The sequence below is a fragment of the Hippopotamus amphibius genome, chromosome 1 (assembly GCF_030028045.1).
Source record: "Hippopotamus amphibius kiboko isolate mHipAmp2 chromosome 1, mHipAmp2.hap2, whole genome shotgun sequence".
Lineage (NCBI taxonomy): Eukaryota > Metazoa > Chordata > Mammalia > Artiodactyla > Hippopotamidae > Hippopotamus > Hippopotamus amphibius.
In genome coordinates this window covers 18322683-18338634 of record NC_080186.1, presented here as the reverse complement: position 1 = coordinate 18338634, position 15952 = coordinate 18322683, and the positions used below count along the sequence as shown (strand labels likewise).

At 46.7% G+C, this 15952-nt stretch overlaps 1 protein-coding gene and 1 pseudogene across 1 annotated transcript; both read right to left on the bottom strand.

Annotated features, from left to right (window-relative positions):
• Positions 1 to 244: 244 nt before the first annotated feature.
• On the bottom strand, positions 245 to 4437 carry RPL11 (ribosomal protein L11). Its single transcript, XM_057699683.1, has 6 exons — positions 4322 to 4437; positions 3421 to 3571; positions 2302 to 2408; positions 1868 to 1999; positions 753 to 863; positions 245 to 324 (listed from the first exon to the last, which is right to left on the bottom strand). Exons 1-6 carry the CDS (start codon positions 4325 to 4327, stop codon positions 295 to 297), a joined length of 537 nt encoding a protein of 178 aa, XP_057555666.1. The 5' UTR covers positions 4328 to 4437; the 3' UTR covers positions 245 to 294.
• Positions 4438 to 14932: 10495 nt separating this feature from the next.
• Positions 14933 to 15738, bottom strand: LOC130858915 (40S ribosomal protein S6-like; annotated as a pseudogene).
• Between the last annotated feature and the right edge of the window lie 214 nt (positions 15739 to 15952).

Genomic DNA, 15952 nt, shown 5'->3' with positions numbered 1-15952 from the left:
CCTTTACAATCAGTTTCCACAGGGCCACTGCACACAGCCTGTCAACAAGGGTGTGGTGAGCACAGGCAGTGCTGCGAAGCTCTCAGGTTTGCATCTGCCAGGAAACACTGGCATCCAATTGGGGGGGGGGGGGGGGGGGGGGATGACAGGGTTGTTACCAGCTATTCCCATCGAAGCTTTAAGTGGCTTGAGGTCCAAGGACTTGATTATGGCCAGGCTCCTTTCACAGAACACACAACAGTAATTGTACATTTGACTGAAAAGTTTTTATTAGCCTTTTGGATAGAAAGGAATTTATTTGCCAGGAAGGATGATCCCATCATACTGAAAGAGAAGAGATTTTATTTTTTCAGAACAGGTGGTAACAGTAAAGACTGCAGCAATGGCTAACGTTCAAGAATTCAAATCAGATACTTGAACTTTGGCTTTGAATCCCATACATATCCCTAAACAGGAAGCTGGCCATCTTTAACAACTGCTACACTATGCTCAATTGCACTATACCCTGAGAAAAGGGGCTCCTATTAAAAGCCATATTCCTCCCCTTCCAGCTACCTGCATTCACAGGGCTGGGGAGAAAGCCTGGTTCTGGGTGTTCTTTTAAACCACCAACCCTGGAAGCCCATTTGCCAGGTTGCCCAAATGTTCTACCTCTAAGAAAGCTACCCACCAAGGGGTGCTAGCTTTTGCACCCCCATATCCCAACTCCACTCACCAACACCACACTCCACCTGAGACAGAGCAAGCTTTACCTTCTGCTGGAACCAGCGCATGGCCTCCTCTTTGCTGATTCTGTGTTTGGCCCCAATGCAGCCTGTCCTGCGTTTCTTGTCTGCGATGCTGAAACCCGGCCTACCCAGCACCTGTCCCAAGAATAACCAACAGTCACCTACCCAGCTCAGAGTCAAGAGCAGACGGACAAGACTCACACATTGGTGTGACTGATTCTCAAGAGTCACCTGGTGGCCCAAGAGACCCATGATCTCAGTGTCTGATGGAACCAGCATCCTGGACGACACACTGCCTTACTATAGGTTTGCTCTGCAGCCTGGACTTGCAGCACCTCCCTGCTCCCCTACCTACTTTCCAATGGTAGCTGAGCCACTGCTGTCCCCATACCCAAAGCACTTTTATTTTTAAAATAGCAAAACAAATTTTACTTCAACGTGTGTCTTGTAGAAATCTTAAAATTCCAAGGAGCACAAAGAAACAGCTGTATTTCTCTCCCCTGCTTCAGCTCAAAAGTGCTTCTTAAAGTTTGTCATCCCCTGTGAGCACCCAACTCTCACTACCATTTGTCTGGATATTAAAATCTAGTAAGGAGAGTGCTACCATCCTTCAGGTTCACACTAGCCAGGACTTCAGGGTTTTGCCGTTTACTTTGATGCCTGGATCAAAACATTACACTGACACAAATGGTCATGTCTACATTAAAATCCCCATCTGAGCAAACAGCCCCATCCTCAAATCTGCTTCTATGTCCTCTGGATGGAAGCCACCCCATTCCCAGGGTCTAAGTGAAGAAGCAGGGAAAGAGCAGCCTCAGTGCAGCCAATCCAGATGCCAAATGCAACCCCAATACTATCTCTCAAATTTTCAATTCAGTGGCTGGATGGAGCTGTTTCCTTCGCCCTTTGAGCCACACCAGTGCTTGCTAGATCCTAGACAGTAAGCATCACGGATCTTGTCCATCTAGAGCACAGTCAGTGCTATATCCCCACACCTGCCACAAACGAGGTGTATCTTCCCAAGGGAGAGAAGACAGACAACACTCAAAGCCCCAACCGTCAAGATAGCACATGTGAAATAAAGGAGGAGCAGATTCTATTCTCACAGACCAGGAGTGGAGAAGATTAAGCATTCATACCACATAGAAGTCCAGGCCGTAGATACCAATGCTTGGGTCATATTTGATCCCCAGATCGATGTGTTCTTGGATCCCAAAGCCAAAGTTTCCAGTATCTGAGAAGTTATTTTTTCTTAACTCATACTCTCGCACCTGAGGAGAAAAATGCAGCAATCACTCCCTAGCAACTAAACTCCTAATAACTAGCTCAGACTGCAATACTCAGGACCCCCAAAACACAATTCAATGTAATTTGGCCAGAACGAAATCTGATGTCCCCACTACACCAAATCACAACTATGGATTTTACATAACTAACTTTCAAAGGGAAAGGAAAACCCTTTGGAAATCCAAAAAACATCAGAAGGCAGTACATTTAAATGTAACTACTGCCACTATAACTATGTGCTAAATTGGTGCTCTTTAGTATTATCCCATGAAGGGATCAGCCTCACCTTTAGACCTTTCTCCAGAATTTCTTCTGCCTTGGCCCCACGGACTGTGCAGTGGACGGCAATCTTTTCATTTCTCCTGATGCCAAAGGATCTGACGGTGTATCTAGCTGCAGGCAGGGGTAACAAGGAGTCAGCTGTTGTCATATCCTCACTGCACTCCCCTGACCCCCAGAACATTACCTCTATGACTCCAAAGAGACATTAAGTATCCATCCACATTCCAAAGTGGTGGTGTTCTAACCAGTGTCAACTGTATCTGTTAATCGGATTCATTTGTAACACAGAAACAATTTTCCATCTTCCAAGTCACTCAGCCATACTTCAGCAATTAAGACCTCAAAGCTACAATGTCAAAGTCTCAGGAAGGGCTAGTTCACAATCAGAATAGGCTAAAGGAAGATGATCATGCATTCTATTAGTAATGTTTGTTAATATTAGCTAACATTTGCTAAAACCTTATCGTACTGTTATCCCCATTTTACAGCATTTGTGAGAGGTCAACCTGCACAAGATCAGTGGGCAATAAGAGGCAGGCTGTGAGTCCAAGGACTTGCCATATTCCATCACCCTGATGCAAAAGAACTCTAAAAACAGCAAAAAATATAATGACAGTAATGCCTATATGGTGCTTGGTGTGCAGCAGGCATTTCAAATAACCTATTCTATCAACTACAATCTTTTAAAGCAAATATTACCATCCCCTGTATGCAAATAAAGCTGAGGCCCAGAGAAGCCCAAGTCAGACTAGCAAGCGATGGAGCTGGGGTCTGAACCAGGTTAGTCTAGGCACACAGCCCTGTTCTTACTGTAGCCTATATAACCCTGTCAATCAAGCCAAATGCCATTTTCTGCATTCCCAGCATTTCCAGACTACCTCATATTCTCCTTACTTTGAAAAAATCTCTACATGGGCCAGTCCTAGCTTAATCTTGGCTCATACAAAATCTGGTATTCCGGCACCACCCCTATGTTGAAAGGAAGATACTTCTTGGGAAGCTCAGGAAAGCAACACTTTAAAGAGACGTCAACTGTCACCATCAAAATGGGTACAGAACAGGCTTGACAGTAGGCGAGGTATGTCTCCAGCCGCCAGCCCTTCTCCCTGCCGCCACTACTCACCTTTGGAGAAAACGGGGGTCTGGCCTGTGAGCTGCTCCAGCACCTTGGCTGCCCGGGTCAGCCTGTCTCCACTCTCCCCCACGCAGATGTTGAGGCAGAGTTTGCGGATGCGAAGTTCCCGCATGGGGTTCTCCTTCTCACCTTGATCCTGCTGCAAACAGGGAAGAGCAGCGATCAGTACACTCAACCCTGCCACAGGCGCCAGCCTAATACTCATACACGCACCGCATTTCCGCTCATCCCAAATACTACCGAAAGCCCTAAAGGTTTAAGAATTATCACCATGTTTGTCTGGGAGGCACCGAGGAAGTCTTATATCTCCTTCCCCCACGCACGGAACCGGTACACAGAAACAGGACAGGTACCGAGTGATAAAGTTACAGACACTGAGGGTGAACCCCAAGGGGCTCAAAGTGTCAGGGGACGGAGGGCGCCTCTGTCACACGGCCGATGAGGGCAGAGAAAACAGCACGTGGCTGTGCAGCCGTCCCCCACCCCATTCGGAAGCCGTCTAGCGGCTGCGGCGGAAGCCTGGGGTCTGCCCCGAGGGAGGAACCAGCTGAGGCTCCCCAGCACTGGGCAAGTTTCCAGTCCCCGAGTCCGGCAACAGGTCCGGGCCCCGCGTCCCAGACACCCCTCCGATCGCTCCACTGGCCCTCGCTGCAGCCTGCGGGACGTGCTTCTGGGCCTCCGGCGGCTGCCCCGAGCCCGCTCCTGGGAGGACGGAGGGAAGGCGACAGGGTCCAGCTTCGCGCCCTCGGCTCGCATGGCTCTGCCAGTTACGGCACGGCCGGCATTGCGGGCCCCGTTCTCCTCGGGCGGGCGAGGTAACCCCCGCAGGCTCCGCCGGCCGTGGATGGAGGCGGATGAACGGAAGCAAGCCCAGGCCTCGGCTACTCACCGCCATGACTGGAGACAGGAAGAGAAAGTGAGACTTCCGACCCAGAGCCTTATGGGCCAGTAGGCGGGCCCTTAAGGGCTAACCAGCGAGATGAGGGAGAGGAAGCGAGGCGCGTCTGGAGCCGCGTAGAATCGGTTTCCCCCTCGTGGACACAGATGGCAAAGGCAGGCGACAGTGGCTGACCGCTGGGACCTGGGCTTTTCCAAAAGCCGGTTTTTAAAGCTCCCTGAACCGGCATTTCTTTGAGTTTCCGGTCCCCGTGGACGCTGTTCCTGCCCGCAGCCTCAGGTGTGGGTGGTTCTTGCGTGTGGAGACGGCCAGAACTACACTAAGTCAGTTGTGCACATTTTGAAGTAACAGTTTTATTCTGCAACAGTGTAAACAAATGGAATGTAAATATTTAAATAGTAATTAGAACAGAGGGTTGGCTTAAGAGTCCTGAGCTGTGAAGACAGGCACATGTGGTCCTGTACTGGCTAGCTCAGTAGCTATGGGATCTCGGGCAGGTTACTAATCAGGCTCAGTATCCCTCAGCTTTAAAATGTGTACTTATATCACTTGAGGTTGTGAAAATTAAATGAGGTAATTTTATAGGGCACATAGTAAGCCCACAATAAGTGGTGGTTCTTAATAATATAAACCCACTATATTCAAGCAACCCCTTCCCCCAAAAAAGTCTTAGACATGGTACCTAATTAAGAGAGGGCCATCCTGCAGGCACAGGATGGCTTACAGGTTAGTCTCTGACAGACAAGTACTCGGATCTCAGACAGTAACAGGCCTCCCTGGTTTGCACTAAATCCTCATCAGCAGAACCCAAGGGGGTGCCTTGCCAGGATCCACACCCCAGACAGAAGCTGGACTTGAGTCAGGGGGTTTCTTTGACGGGGACAAATGGAGAAAGGAGAACATACCGGGCTTTGGTGGAAAAGGAGTGACGGGGCTTTCTTCTACAGCCACAATTCCTTCTCTCATCCCGGTAGGGGAGGTAGAAGCCCCCAGGTTCTCCTTGTATCATCCTTAGGGACAAAAGGACACTTCCGAGAAGCTGGGCTGATAGAGGAAAGCAGAGTGGAAAGGCCCATCCTCTGAGCTTTCTCTACCAAGCTCCCAGAGCTAGTCCAGAGCAGGGGCCCCAGGCGGACCCCTAGGACGGGCAGAGCCAAGGGAGGGGCTGTTCTAAAACTCCAGAGATGTGACAGCTGAACGTGGCACGTGATCCTGCATGTTCTTTTCCTATAAAGCACATTATTGGGACCACTGGCAAAATCTGTAGACTTCAGAAATGTATGCATGGTAATTGAATGCTTGACCTGATTATGTGAGCGTGGTTACATAAGAGAATGTCGTTAGGTTTAAGAGATACACATTCAGTATTTGGAGGAAAGGGGCAGCATATCTGCAGTTTACTATCAAATGTTTCAGGAGAAAAATGTATATTTAGAGGGAAAAGGATAAAGCAAATGTGGTAAGTTTAAGATTTGCAGAATCCAGATGAAGGATACCTGGGACTTCTTGCAACTTCTCTGTAACTCTGAAATCATCAAAGTAGAGAAAATAACTTGAGGGAAACATGTACCTAGGAAGGTACATAAAAGCTTATCCTTGAGAACACCTGTCTCATTCCTTCCTGCCACAATTTTTCTCTAGCCGAGTCACTTGACAGCAGTACCCACACGTGGTAATGAGGAATGACTAATTATTACTAATATGTCATGTCCAGTAGGTACCAACTTACTCAACATCCATGTGGAGGCAAATGCTATTGTTTTCCCATTTTATAGATGGGCAAACAAGGCACACAGAGGTTCAGTAACATTTATAGACACTATTTAAGTCAGGGGGTCTAACACCAGAGTCCAGTCCTGTTTTAGGAGCTGATGAACTAAGCAAGGACCAAAAGCTGCACCAGGCTTCCCCCTTTATACCTTTTCCTCCCCGTGACCCCCTCCCCCCATCTCTCTTGTTCCTGCACCAGTCAGGCCCCCAGGAGAAAGGCAGAGGGGCAGAATTAGACCTAGCACCCCTCTGCTTCCTCCTTACTGGAGACATCCAGGTCAGTAGAAGCAGGGGCAAAATGACTTATGCTTTATTCCCATGCCTGAAACTCATCAGCAAAAAGAAAACCAAGTTAGCAGGGGCAGGTTTAGGACAGTTCAGGCAAGAGAAGAGCAAGTCCAAGTCTTCTCCTTGAGCCACTCTTTCCCGGGCATGGCTCTGCCTGGGCTGCTCCTGACCTGGGCGGACCTGAGTAGCCGTCAACACTCACTTCTTGGAGGCTTTGACGGTTGCCTTGGTGACTCTGCCTTCAGTAGTTGCTTTTATCTCCATGGCTTTGATGACCCTGACGGCCTAACATTTAGCACAGAGCTTAGCACAGAGTAGGAAGTGCCACTCCCTATGTATTGAGTTCAGAAAGTTCTAGTGGTTCAAGCCCAGCCATGCATGAGATAACTGGAGAATGTAAGAAATTGGGGAATCTGAGCCTCTGGGTTTAATAGGCTCCATCAATGGTTCTGGTCGTCCACTCGGTTTGAAACCACTGCACCAGAGAGCAGTGGAAGGAGAAAAAGTCCCTGCTAATCTCTTTACTGCTCACCTCCTCTAGGTCAGTGCTTCTCAGACTTTGATGTGCACCTCAGTTACCTGGGGATCTTGTTAAAATGAAGATTTGAATTCAGCAGGTCTGGACGGAACCTGAGATTTTGCATTTCTAACCAACTCCCAGGGGACTCCCCTGCTTCTGGTGCACGGACCACACTTTGAGTTAGCAAGGTTCTAAAGTGGCCCCTGCCTTCCTGTGTGATACTAGACAAGCCGCTTTCCCTTTCTGGTTCAGTGGTTAAGACTCATGCTTCCACTGCAGGGGAAGCGGGTTGGTCGGGGGAACTAAGCTCCCACATGCCACACAGCGTGGCCAAATTAAAAAAAAAAAAAAAAGAAAAAAGAAAGGGCTTCATAGTCTGACTCTGGGCCAAGGAAACACCTGAGAGGTCCAAACATACAGATTCCCAGTTTCCACATAAACCTACTGAATCAGAACCACTGGAGAGCGTTCTAAGAATCTGAATTTTTGTGATTTCTAATTCACTTGGTTTAAGAACTACTGCTTTAAGGCATCAAGATCATACTTTGGAAACTAACCAGATCAGCAGAATGCATTGTCTTGTTCAAGAGCAAATAGCAAATACGCTGCAGAGTCAGGGTACTCACCCAGACTGCCTCTCTACCTACACTGCTGACAAGAGCCCAGCCTGGAGCACATGTTCAGTGATCACTTCCTGAATGACCTAGTGACCCATCCTATTCTCAGGATTGAATGGTCACTTCAGGAGGACACCTGTAAGTGGGCTTTTTCACCTGGGAGAGGAAGCTCCCACCTCTAAGCATGGGTCATTTCTGCTGTCCCCTGCCACATTGCCCTGCCTAATGTCCTTCACGGACACATTCTTCACATTGAAGCCCACGTTGTCGTCAGGCAGGGCCTCTGCCAGGGCCTCATGGTGCATCTCCACAGACTTGACCTTGGTGGTGATGTTGCAGAGGGCAAAGGTCGCCACCATGCCTGGCTTGAGGATGCTAGTTTCTACCCTGCCCACCAGCACAGTGCCAATACCTAAAGGGACAGAGCAACCAGGGCTGTCAGCAGCCAGACCCTGGTGGCCCCTCAACCCCAAGTACCCCCACCCAGCATGCACTCAGCCCAATCTTGTACACATCCTGCAGGGGCTAGTCTGTAGGGCAGGCAGGAGGCATGATGGAGTCCAGTGCTTCTAGTAGCTTCGTGCCTTCCACATTCCCTTCCTTCCTGGTAATCTTCCAGCCTTGAAACCAGAGCATCTGGAAAAGCCACCGAATGTGCAGCTTATTCAGCCCTAAGGAAGCCAGTCCCAGGTACCAGCCTGTACTTAACATGGGACCTCAAGCAATTTCTTTATGCATTCTGAGCCTGGGCTTCCTCACCTGTGAAACAGCAATATCACTGCCTACTTGCAGACCAGTGTAAAGACACAAAAGCCCACACTCAGTTCACCAAGCACAATATTTGACGAGAATTATGCGCCAACTAAATGGTGGCAATTACTCCAGTTCTCACAGGCATTGCCCCTGAGTTGAGCCCATACATTTTAGGAAGCAGAGATTCCTAGAACCTGAATAGCCCTTAGATCTTATTCCACCTGCTCATTACACAGATGGGGAAACTGAGGCCCAGAGAAGAGAAAGGACTTGTTAACATTCAGCGAAGTTAAGTACACATCAGTAATAAGAATGAAAACAAGAACTTCCCTGGTGGCGCAATGGTTGAGAATCTGCCTGCCAATGCAGGGGACGTGGGTTTGATCCCTGGTCTGGGGAGATTCCACATGCCGAGGAGCAACTACGCAGGTGTGCCACAACTACTGAGCCTGCACTCTAGAGTCCATGTGCTGCAACTACTGAAGCCCATGCACCTAGAGCCTGTGCTCCACAAGAGAAGCCACCACAATGAGAACCCTGCACACTGCAATGAAGAGTATCCCCTGTTTGCCACAACTAGAGAAAGCCTGTGCACAGCAACAAAGACCCATTGCAGCCAAAAATAAATAATAAAAATAAAATTTAAAAATAAATTAAAGAAGTAAAAACTCAAAAGAAAAAAGAAAAAGAGTGAAAACAAGAAATACTCTAACACTCATACATTCTAAAGACTAAGACATTCTCCAGCTGAGGTACCCTAAAGAATGTGCTGCAGCATCTGAAGATGGAGGAAAGAGACTTATAAGCAAGGGTGCATTATTGAGTAAAAGACCTTCCGGGAAGATGACTTTCAGCAAGACTTGTTCGCATGCCTTTTAAGCAGATGTTGTATTTACTCCTCTAAAAATGCTACCCAAAGCTCATCAGAGACATCATCTTTGCCCTCAAAGATATATCAGTTAACTGGAAATCCAGGACGGGGGACATGCAGAAAGAATCAAGCTGGTTGATATTAAGGGCCAAGTGGGCTGATCAAGAGCTGGTCAAGCACTTGGACCTTGTAGGTCAGGCAGACAATTGGAATCCTGATGAAATTCCCCCTTTTAAGCCTTAGGTCCTTGAGCAAACCTCTAGGCTTCAAAACCTCAGTATCCCATCTGTATCAAAGGAAACACCAGCCCCTACCACAGCGCTATAGAGAGGTAGGTGCTCTGGCCCTGAGGGTACACACAGCAAGCTCTGTGAACTCTCAGTTCTTGGTGAGACTCTCAGAAGGGGAAGAGGCTACAACTGCCATAGGTGAAAGGGTGTGGAAGGGGCATCAGGGAAGGTTTTGGTGGACGGGGAAGAAGGCTCTAGTCAAGGAAGTCTTCTTCCATGGAAGAGAAGCAGTGCTGTGCAGTATAGAAGCCACACAGAATACATCTTGCCTCATGGACTCAGAAATTAGTGGCCCAAGGAAGAAAGCTACCATTTCTATTAATATTCAACTCTTATTGAGGGTGGAGGAAAGGGGAGAGGTAGGAGGCTTTGAAAAAAATTTGTAAGCAATTTCGTATAAATAATTCAAACTTGTAAAAAAAAAAAGTGTTCCTTCTCTTTCCAGAGGGGATAATCAAGGGTGAGAAGTAGGTTAGCAAAGGACCAATGACTGGCAGATGGCTAAACCAGTTGATGATGAGACCAGCTCCTTATCAAACACCAGCCTCCTCAATGAGGATAAGCTCTTCAGTTAGCTTGATGAACTTGGCATCTCACTTGGCTCTGTCCCAACTCACAGACCCACACATCCCATGAGGTCAGCATCATCCCCATCTTAAAGCAGGGGAAACTGAGGAGTTCAATGTCACAGGTATTTGAGAGCTGAGTCCAAATTCCAAGTCTACTCTGTAGTCCACTGGCTGCATGCTCTGTTCTTTTAGCATCTAGAACATAGTAGGTGCTTAATAAATGCTCAAAAGGACATGAGCATGAAACGCGTATCTCACTAGCTGAAATGTGTGACAAAACTCAAGGTGTGGGGAAACAGGCATCAAAAGCTTCAGATTTGTCATTTTAGATGAGTGCCCCTTGACCACTAACGTACTCTTTTTTTATTTTTTTTATTTTTTTGGGGGTACACCAAGTTCAATCATCTGTTTTTATACACATATCCCCGTATTCCCTCCCTTCCTTGACTCCCCCCCCCTCGAGTCCCCCCGACCCTCCCCGCCCCAGTCCTCTAAGGCATCTTCCATCCTCGAGTTGGACTCCCTTTGTTATACAACTTCCCACTGGCTATCTATTTTACAGTTGGTAGTATATATATGCTAACGTACTCTTATCTTGTCCCTTTACCTTTTAGATTTTTCTCAGCACTTGTCATCATACACTGTATTATTCCCCACCCCCAAAACACACACACACACACACACACACACACACACACACACACACACACCCCGCACAAGACTATGAGTGCTGTGAGCAGACTTCCTATTCACTGTGGTATCCTCAGCACCAAGGACAGTGCCCGGCATGCCAAAGTTCAAATACCATCCAAAGGAACACATGGCCAATGGCAGTTCCACAAGGACAATTGGGCAAGATATGTCAGAAGACGTCAAAATAATGCCTACCCTTTGTTTCATTAGGAACTTATTCTAATCAAGTTATTGAGGACACATGCAAAGATTTATTTACCAAAATGCTTACAGCAATTTTTAATAAAACTAGAAACAATGTTCTTAGAAGCTGGTGACCTTGGGCTATTCCTTAACTGTGTCCCAGTTTTCTTATTTCACATGGGAATAAAATGCCTTCTTTATGAGGTTCTGGGTGTATAAAGTGCTTAGTCTGGTATCTGTCACACAGTAATTTCTTCAATTGTTAGTCACCATTTTCATTTAATAATGGATATGGCTAAATAAACTACTATACTTTGAGATTCAATACAAAACATCCATTAACTATGGAACATATTTAAAATTATTTATTTATTTATTTAGCTGAGCCAGGTCTTAGTTGCAGCATGCAGGATCTTTAGTTGCCATGCGGGATCTTTTAGTTGCAGGAAGTGGGGGGTCTTGGTTGCGGTGTGCAGAATCTAGTTCCCTGACCAGAGATTGAACCCAGGCCCCCTCACTGGGAGCATGGGATCTTAACCACTGGACCACCAGGTAAGTCCCTGAACATGTTTGAATGGCAGGGAAATTTTAAAAATTAGAAGTGTTATAGAATATTCTGTTTAGTTTGAGTCCAGCTGTGACATGTAGAAAGAACTGCAGGAAAACCAGGTTATCGGTAAGCCATGGGATTGTAGTTCATGCTTCATATCTGCATGAAATGCTGCTTGTGAAGAGTTAGACGTTAATTTCATAGTCAGAAAAAGATAGCTATGTACACGGGGAGCAAAAGGTTAAGAATCCTCAAGTCCGTTATAGAAAAGGTAGGCTTTAGGCAAATGGAGTAAGTGATAGCAGTTAGCACTTGAGTGCCAACTGCATGTGTGAACAGATGCCCATGTGCAGTCTCCCAGGTAGTTCTCACAACCCCATGAAGTGAGTCCTAAGTCCCATTAATACCTTACTCATCACTTTACTGTGAACAAGGGATGGAAATGGGGCTTGAACCCAGATCTGATGCTAGAGCTAGACTTCCTTAGTAGGGAGACACTCATCTAGGAATGTTAAACCCTACCAGATTCTGGGATCCATGGGCACGGTGACTATATCTTAGACACATTTATATTGCCCCCATAACTGCCTAACCCGTCTTGAGAGGTAGTATAGCTTAGATGCAGTGAGCACGCGCTAGAATTCTAGACTCTGCTAGCACTACCAATAGAAGCTTCCTGCAATGATGGAAATATTCCTAACCACACCGTCCAATATGGTAACCAGGTATGATTGTTGGGCACTTGACGTGTAGCTAATGCAACTAAGAAACTGAGTTTATTTGATTTAATAATTTAAATAGCCACCTATAATCAGTGGCTACCACACTGGACAGTGCAGCTCTATGCTTACTAGTCACATAGTCTTGAGTTACCTCTGCTTGTTCATCTGTAAAAAGGGATTCAAATCATGTATCCCTTGGGGATGGAGATCACTCACGGTGACTGGCCTAGAAGCGCACTCTAAATCCTAGGTATTATATCCTAGGAAAAGCCCAACGATTTGAGTTGGAAAGTCTCATGTAATTGGCCCAGCCCCCATCCACTCTCACCTTGGTGGCGGGTTCTCTCATGTTGTCCCCAAGCCAGCCTGAGATAGACATGAAGGCAACAGCCTCAGCGTTGTAACTGATCTTCTTGATAGAGGCCTTAACCTCCTTGCTGATCCCTACAGTAAGGAGGATCCGTGATGCCCATCTTGTTGACCGCCCCAATGAGCTGCTGCACGCCCAGCATGTAGGCCAGCAGTGCATGCTCATGGGTCTACCTGTTCTTGGAGATGCGACTCAAACTCATCTACACCACTTACTACGATCGGCATGGAGCAATCCGCATGGCCCGAGGGACAGAGAGGAAGGTCCAGTTCAGACCTGCCCTAGGACACCCACGGCCCATCCCCATCGCAGGGCCCCCATAGCAGAGCAGATAACCCTCCCTGGTGGTACCTTCGAGGTGCCCGTGATCACGTTCTTGATGAAGTCACGGTGACTTGAGGTATCGATGGTGAGGTAGTATTTCTTGGTCTCGAACTTCCACAGGGAGATGTTGATGGTGATGCCACGTCCCTGCTTGGCCTTCAGCTTGTCCAGCACCCAGGCGTACTTGAAGGAGAGTTTGCCCATCTGGGCCAGGAGTGGGAGGGAAAACCCCAGGGTCATTCCGCCTTCCGAAGCTACCCCCCAACCAAGAAGAAAGTTCCCAAGTAAGTTGACAATCAGAGGAGACAATAACAGGTCAGTGTATGGAGATGCCTTTGAATTTCTTAAATAATAGAATGTATTACTTGTACAGTTAAGTTTTTCTTTCAGAGCAAGTTGTGGAGTGAGAGTGACCCAGGGCCACAGCAAGCTGTGAAATAACAGCGACAAATGCGTAAGTGATGCTGATCACATATCTGGTGTTGCCTTTAGCACATAAGATGGATTAGCTCATGGAATTCTCACAATGATTCAGTGAAGTTTTATTGTCTCCATTTTACAGATGACATAATAGAGAAATGAACTGACTAGCTCAGGATCACACAGGTGATAAGCTGCAGAACCAGGATTTGAACCCAAGGCATCCGACTGTAAAGTTCAAGCTCTTAACTGTTACCCTATGTTAAATGGTAGCTGTGACTGAGAATTACCCCTGGAATCCCAGGTAAGTTGAACTTTCAGCATTCGTGAAAATGAGGCTACTAAAAAGTCTGTAGCATATACAGTTTACCAGATTGGTTTAGGGTGTCTTCTACCACTTGCCAGCTGGGAGATCCTGGGCATTTGTTCATTTCAGCTCTAAGTTCTATGCTGCGCTAGGCTCTGAGGGCAGAGTGGAGATCAGGAGAATCCAGAGACCAGGTGGCTTCTTCAAGAAAACAAATTAGGTCACTAGGAGATAGGACTAGAACCCAGGTGTCTTGACTTTTTGCTGCTATAGGAACTTGTATAAAGTTCATCATAGTTTAGAAAACATATTAGATAAACAGTTCTCAAAGAGTGGTTTCAGGACCTCTAGCAGTGTCTTCTAGAGTCTACCTAACATGAAATTGCCACAGAGTGAATGTAGAAGCCAATAAGAGAATCAGCTGTCTGCTGTTAAACCAGACATTAAAGATATCTGCAAAAATGTAAAACAATGCCACTCCTCTAACATTTTTTGTTTTGGAAAATAGGTATTTTTCAAACACAGAAAAATATGACATTTATGTTAATAGTAAGGAGTTTATTACTGCTATTTTTATTTTTTATAAATTTATTTATTTATTTATTGGCTGTGTTGGGTCTTCGTTGCTGCACATGGGCTTTCTCTAGTTGTGGCGAGCGGGGGCTATTCCTCATTGTGGTGCGCAGGCTCCTCATTGCGGTGACTTCTCTTGTTGCAGAGCACAGGCTCTAGGTATGTGGGCTTCAGTTGTTGCGGCAACATGGTCTCAGTAGTTGTGGCTCGCAGGCTCTAGAGCGCAGGCTAAGTAGTTGTGCCACATGGGCTTAGTTGCTCTGCAGCATGTGGAATCTTCCTGGAGCAGGGATCAGACCTATGTACCCCGCATTGGCAGGTGGATTCTTAACCACTGCACCACCTAAGAAGTCCCTATTACTGCTATTTTTAAATGAATTAAATATTTTAAAAATTCAGTCTTAATTTTGAATATGGTAAACGTAGGCATATCTAATATACATCAACAAAAACTCTTTGGGGTCCCTTTAATAGCATAAAAGTTTCTTAAGACCAGAAAGTTTGAGAACCACCACATCAGATCATTTGTTTCTCCATAAACTTCTCAGTTTTGCTTCCACCATATTGACTGTGGACCAGCCAGTCTTTTCTCAGGGTTCTAAAGCTTTCCTTACCAGCCCCCGCCATATAAGTGCCTGCACAATAACTGACTGCACGTCTGGAAGCCAAGATTAGGAAAATGGGATCTACGTATCCAATGGCACAAACTTATGCTGTTAACTACTGTCTTTTTTTTTTTCCTTTGATGTCTGGTCTTACTTACTGGTTACTCTTAGAACATCTCATTTTTGACTGGGCTTAGATTTAGAAGTGGATGCTCTCAGAGAGGACAGCCTCTGTCTCTTGGTAATTTGTTCCTGGCATTTTTCTTTGGCCTCCTTCATTCTCTTGGCCAAAAGTTTAGCATATTCTGCAGCCGCTTCCTTATTTTTCTTAGTACGCTGTTTCTTCAGAGCAGGAAGCTGATGTTTGTGTTGCAGAACACGTGGAGTAACAAGACGCTGAATCTTGGGTGCTTTGGTCCTAGGTTTCTCACCTTCTTTGTTTGGGGGCTTTCTCACAACATACTGGAGGACATCATCTTCTTTAGAGAGATTGAAAAGTTTGCGGATTCTGCTAGCTCTTTTGGGCCCCAGGCGACGAGGCACAGTAGTATCAGTGCGTCCAGGAATATCCTTCTCCCTTTTTTTGTGTGATGACCAAATTGAGAACACTCAGATTGGCATCCACAATGCAACCCTGTACAGATTTGCACTTTCTTTCTCCAGTCCTCCTAGGTCTGTAACAGGAATGCCCCTTACTCAGAAGCAGGCAGACTCGGCCATGGGTCAAGACACCCTGCTTCCTGGGGAAACCTTGTTTGTCGTTCCCACCACTGCTTTGGACCACGTAGCCCTTCCATTCTTCACCCACAGCGTCAGCAGCAACTTCTGTGGCCACACGCTTCTCAGAAAAGGTACGAAGTTTTCTTTCCTCGTCTACTACAGTGAGTGTCTGGCAGCCAGTGGCCAGGAAAGAGATGTTCAGCTTCATTCTGAACCGGCCGACCACCTCCAAGGCGCCACAAAAAAGAGCACTGTCTTTTTTAAATTCTCCCTATTTATACCTCTGCAGCATCTGGTTCTCAGACCCCTCCCATCTTCTTGAGATGCTTCTTTGACTTTCTCCAAAGTTTTCCACCCACTTCCCTGGCCCTCCATTTTCATTCTGCTACATGGGCATCTCTTCTTCCACCCATCCCAGGGCTCTGTCCCTCACCCTTTCCCACAGCATGTGCCCTGCTGTCTCCTGTGGTCTAGTCT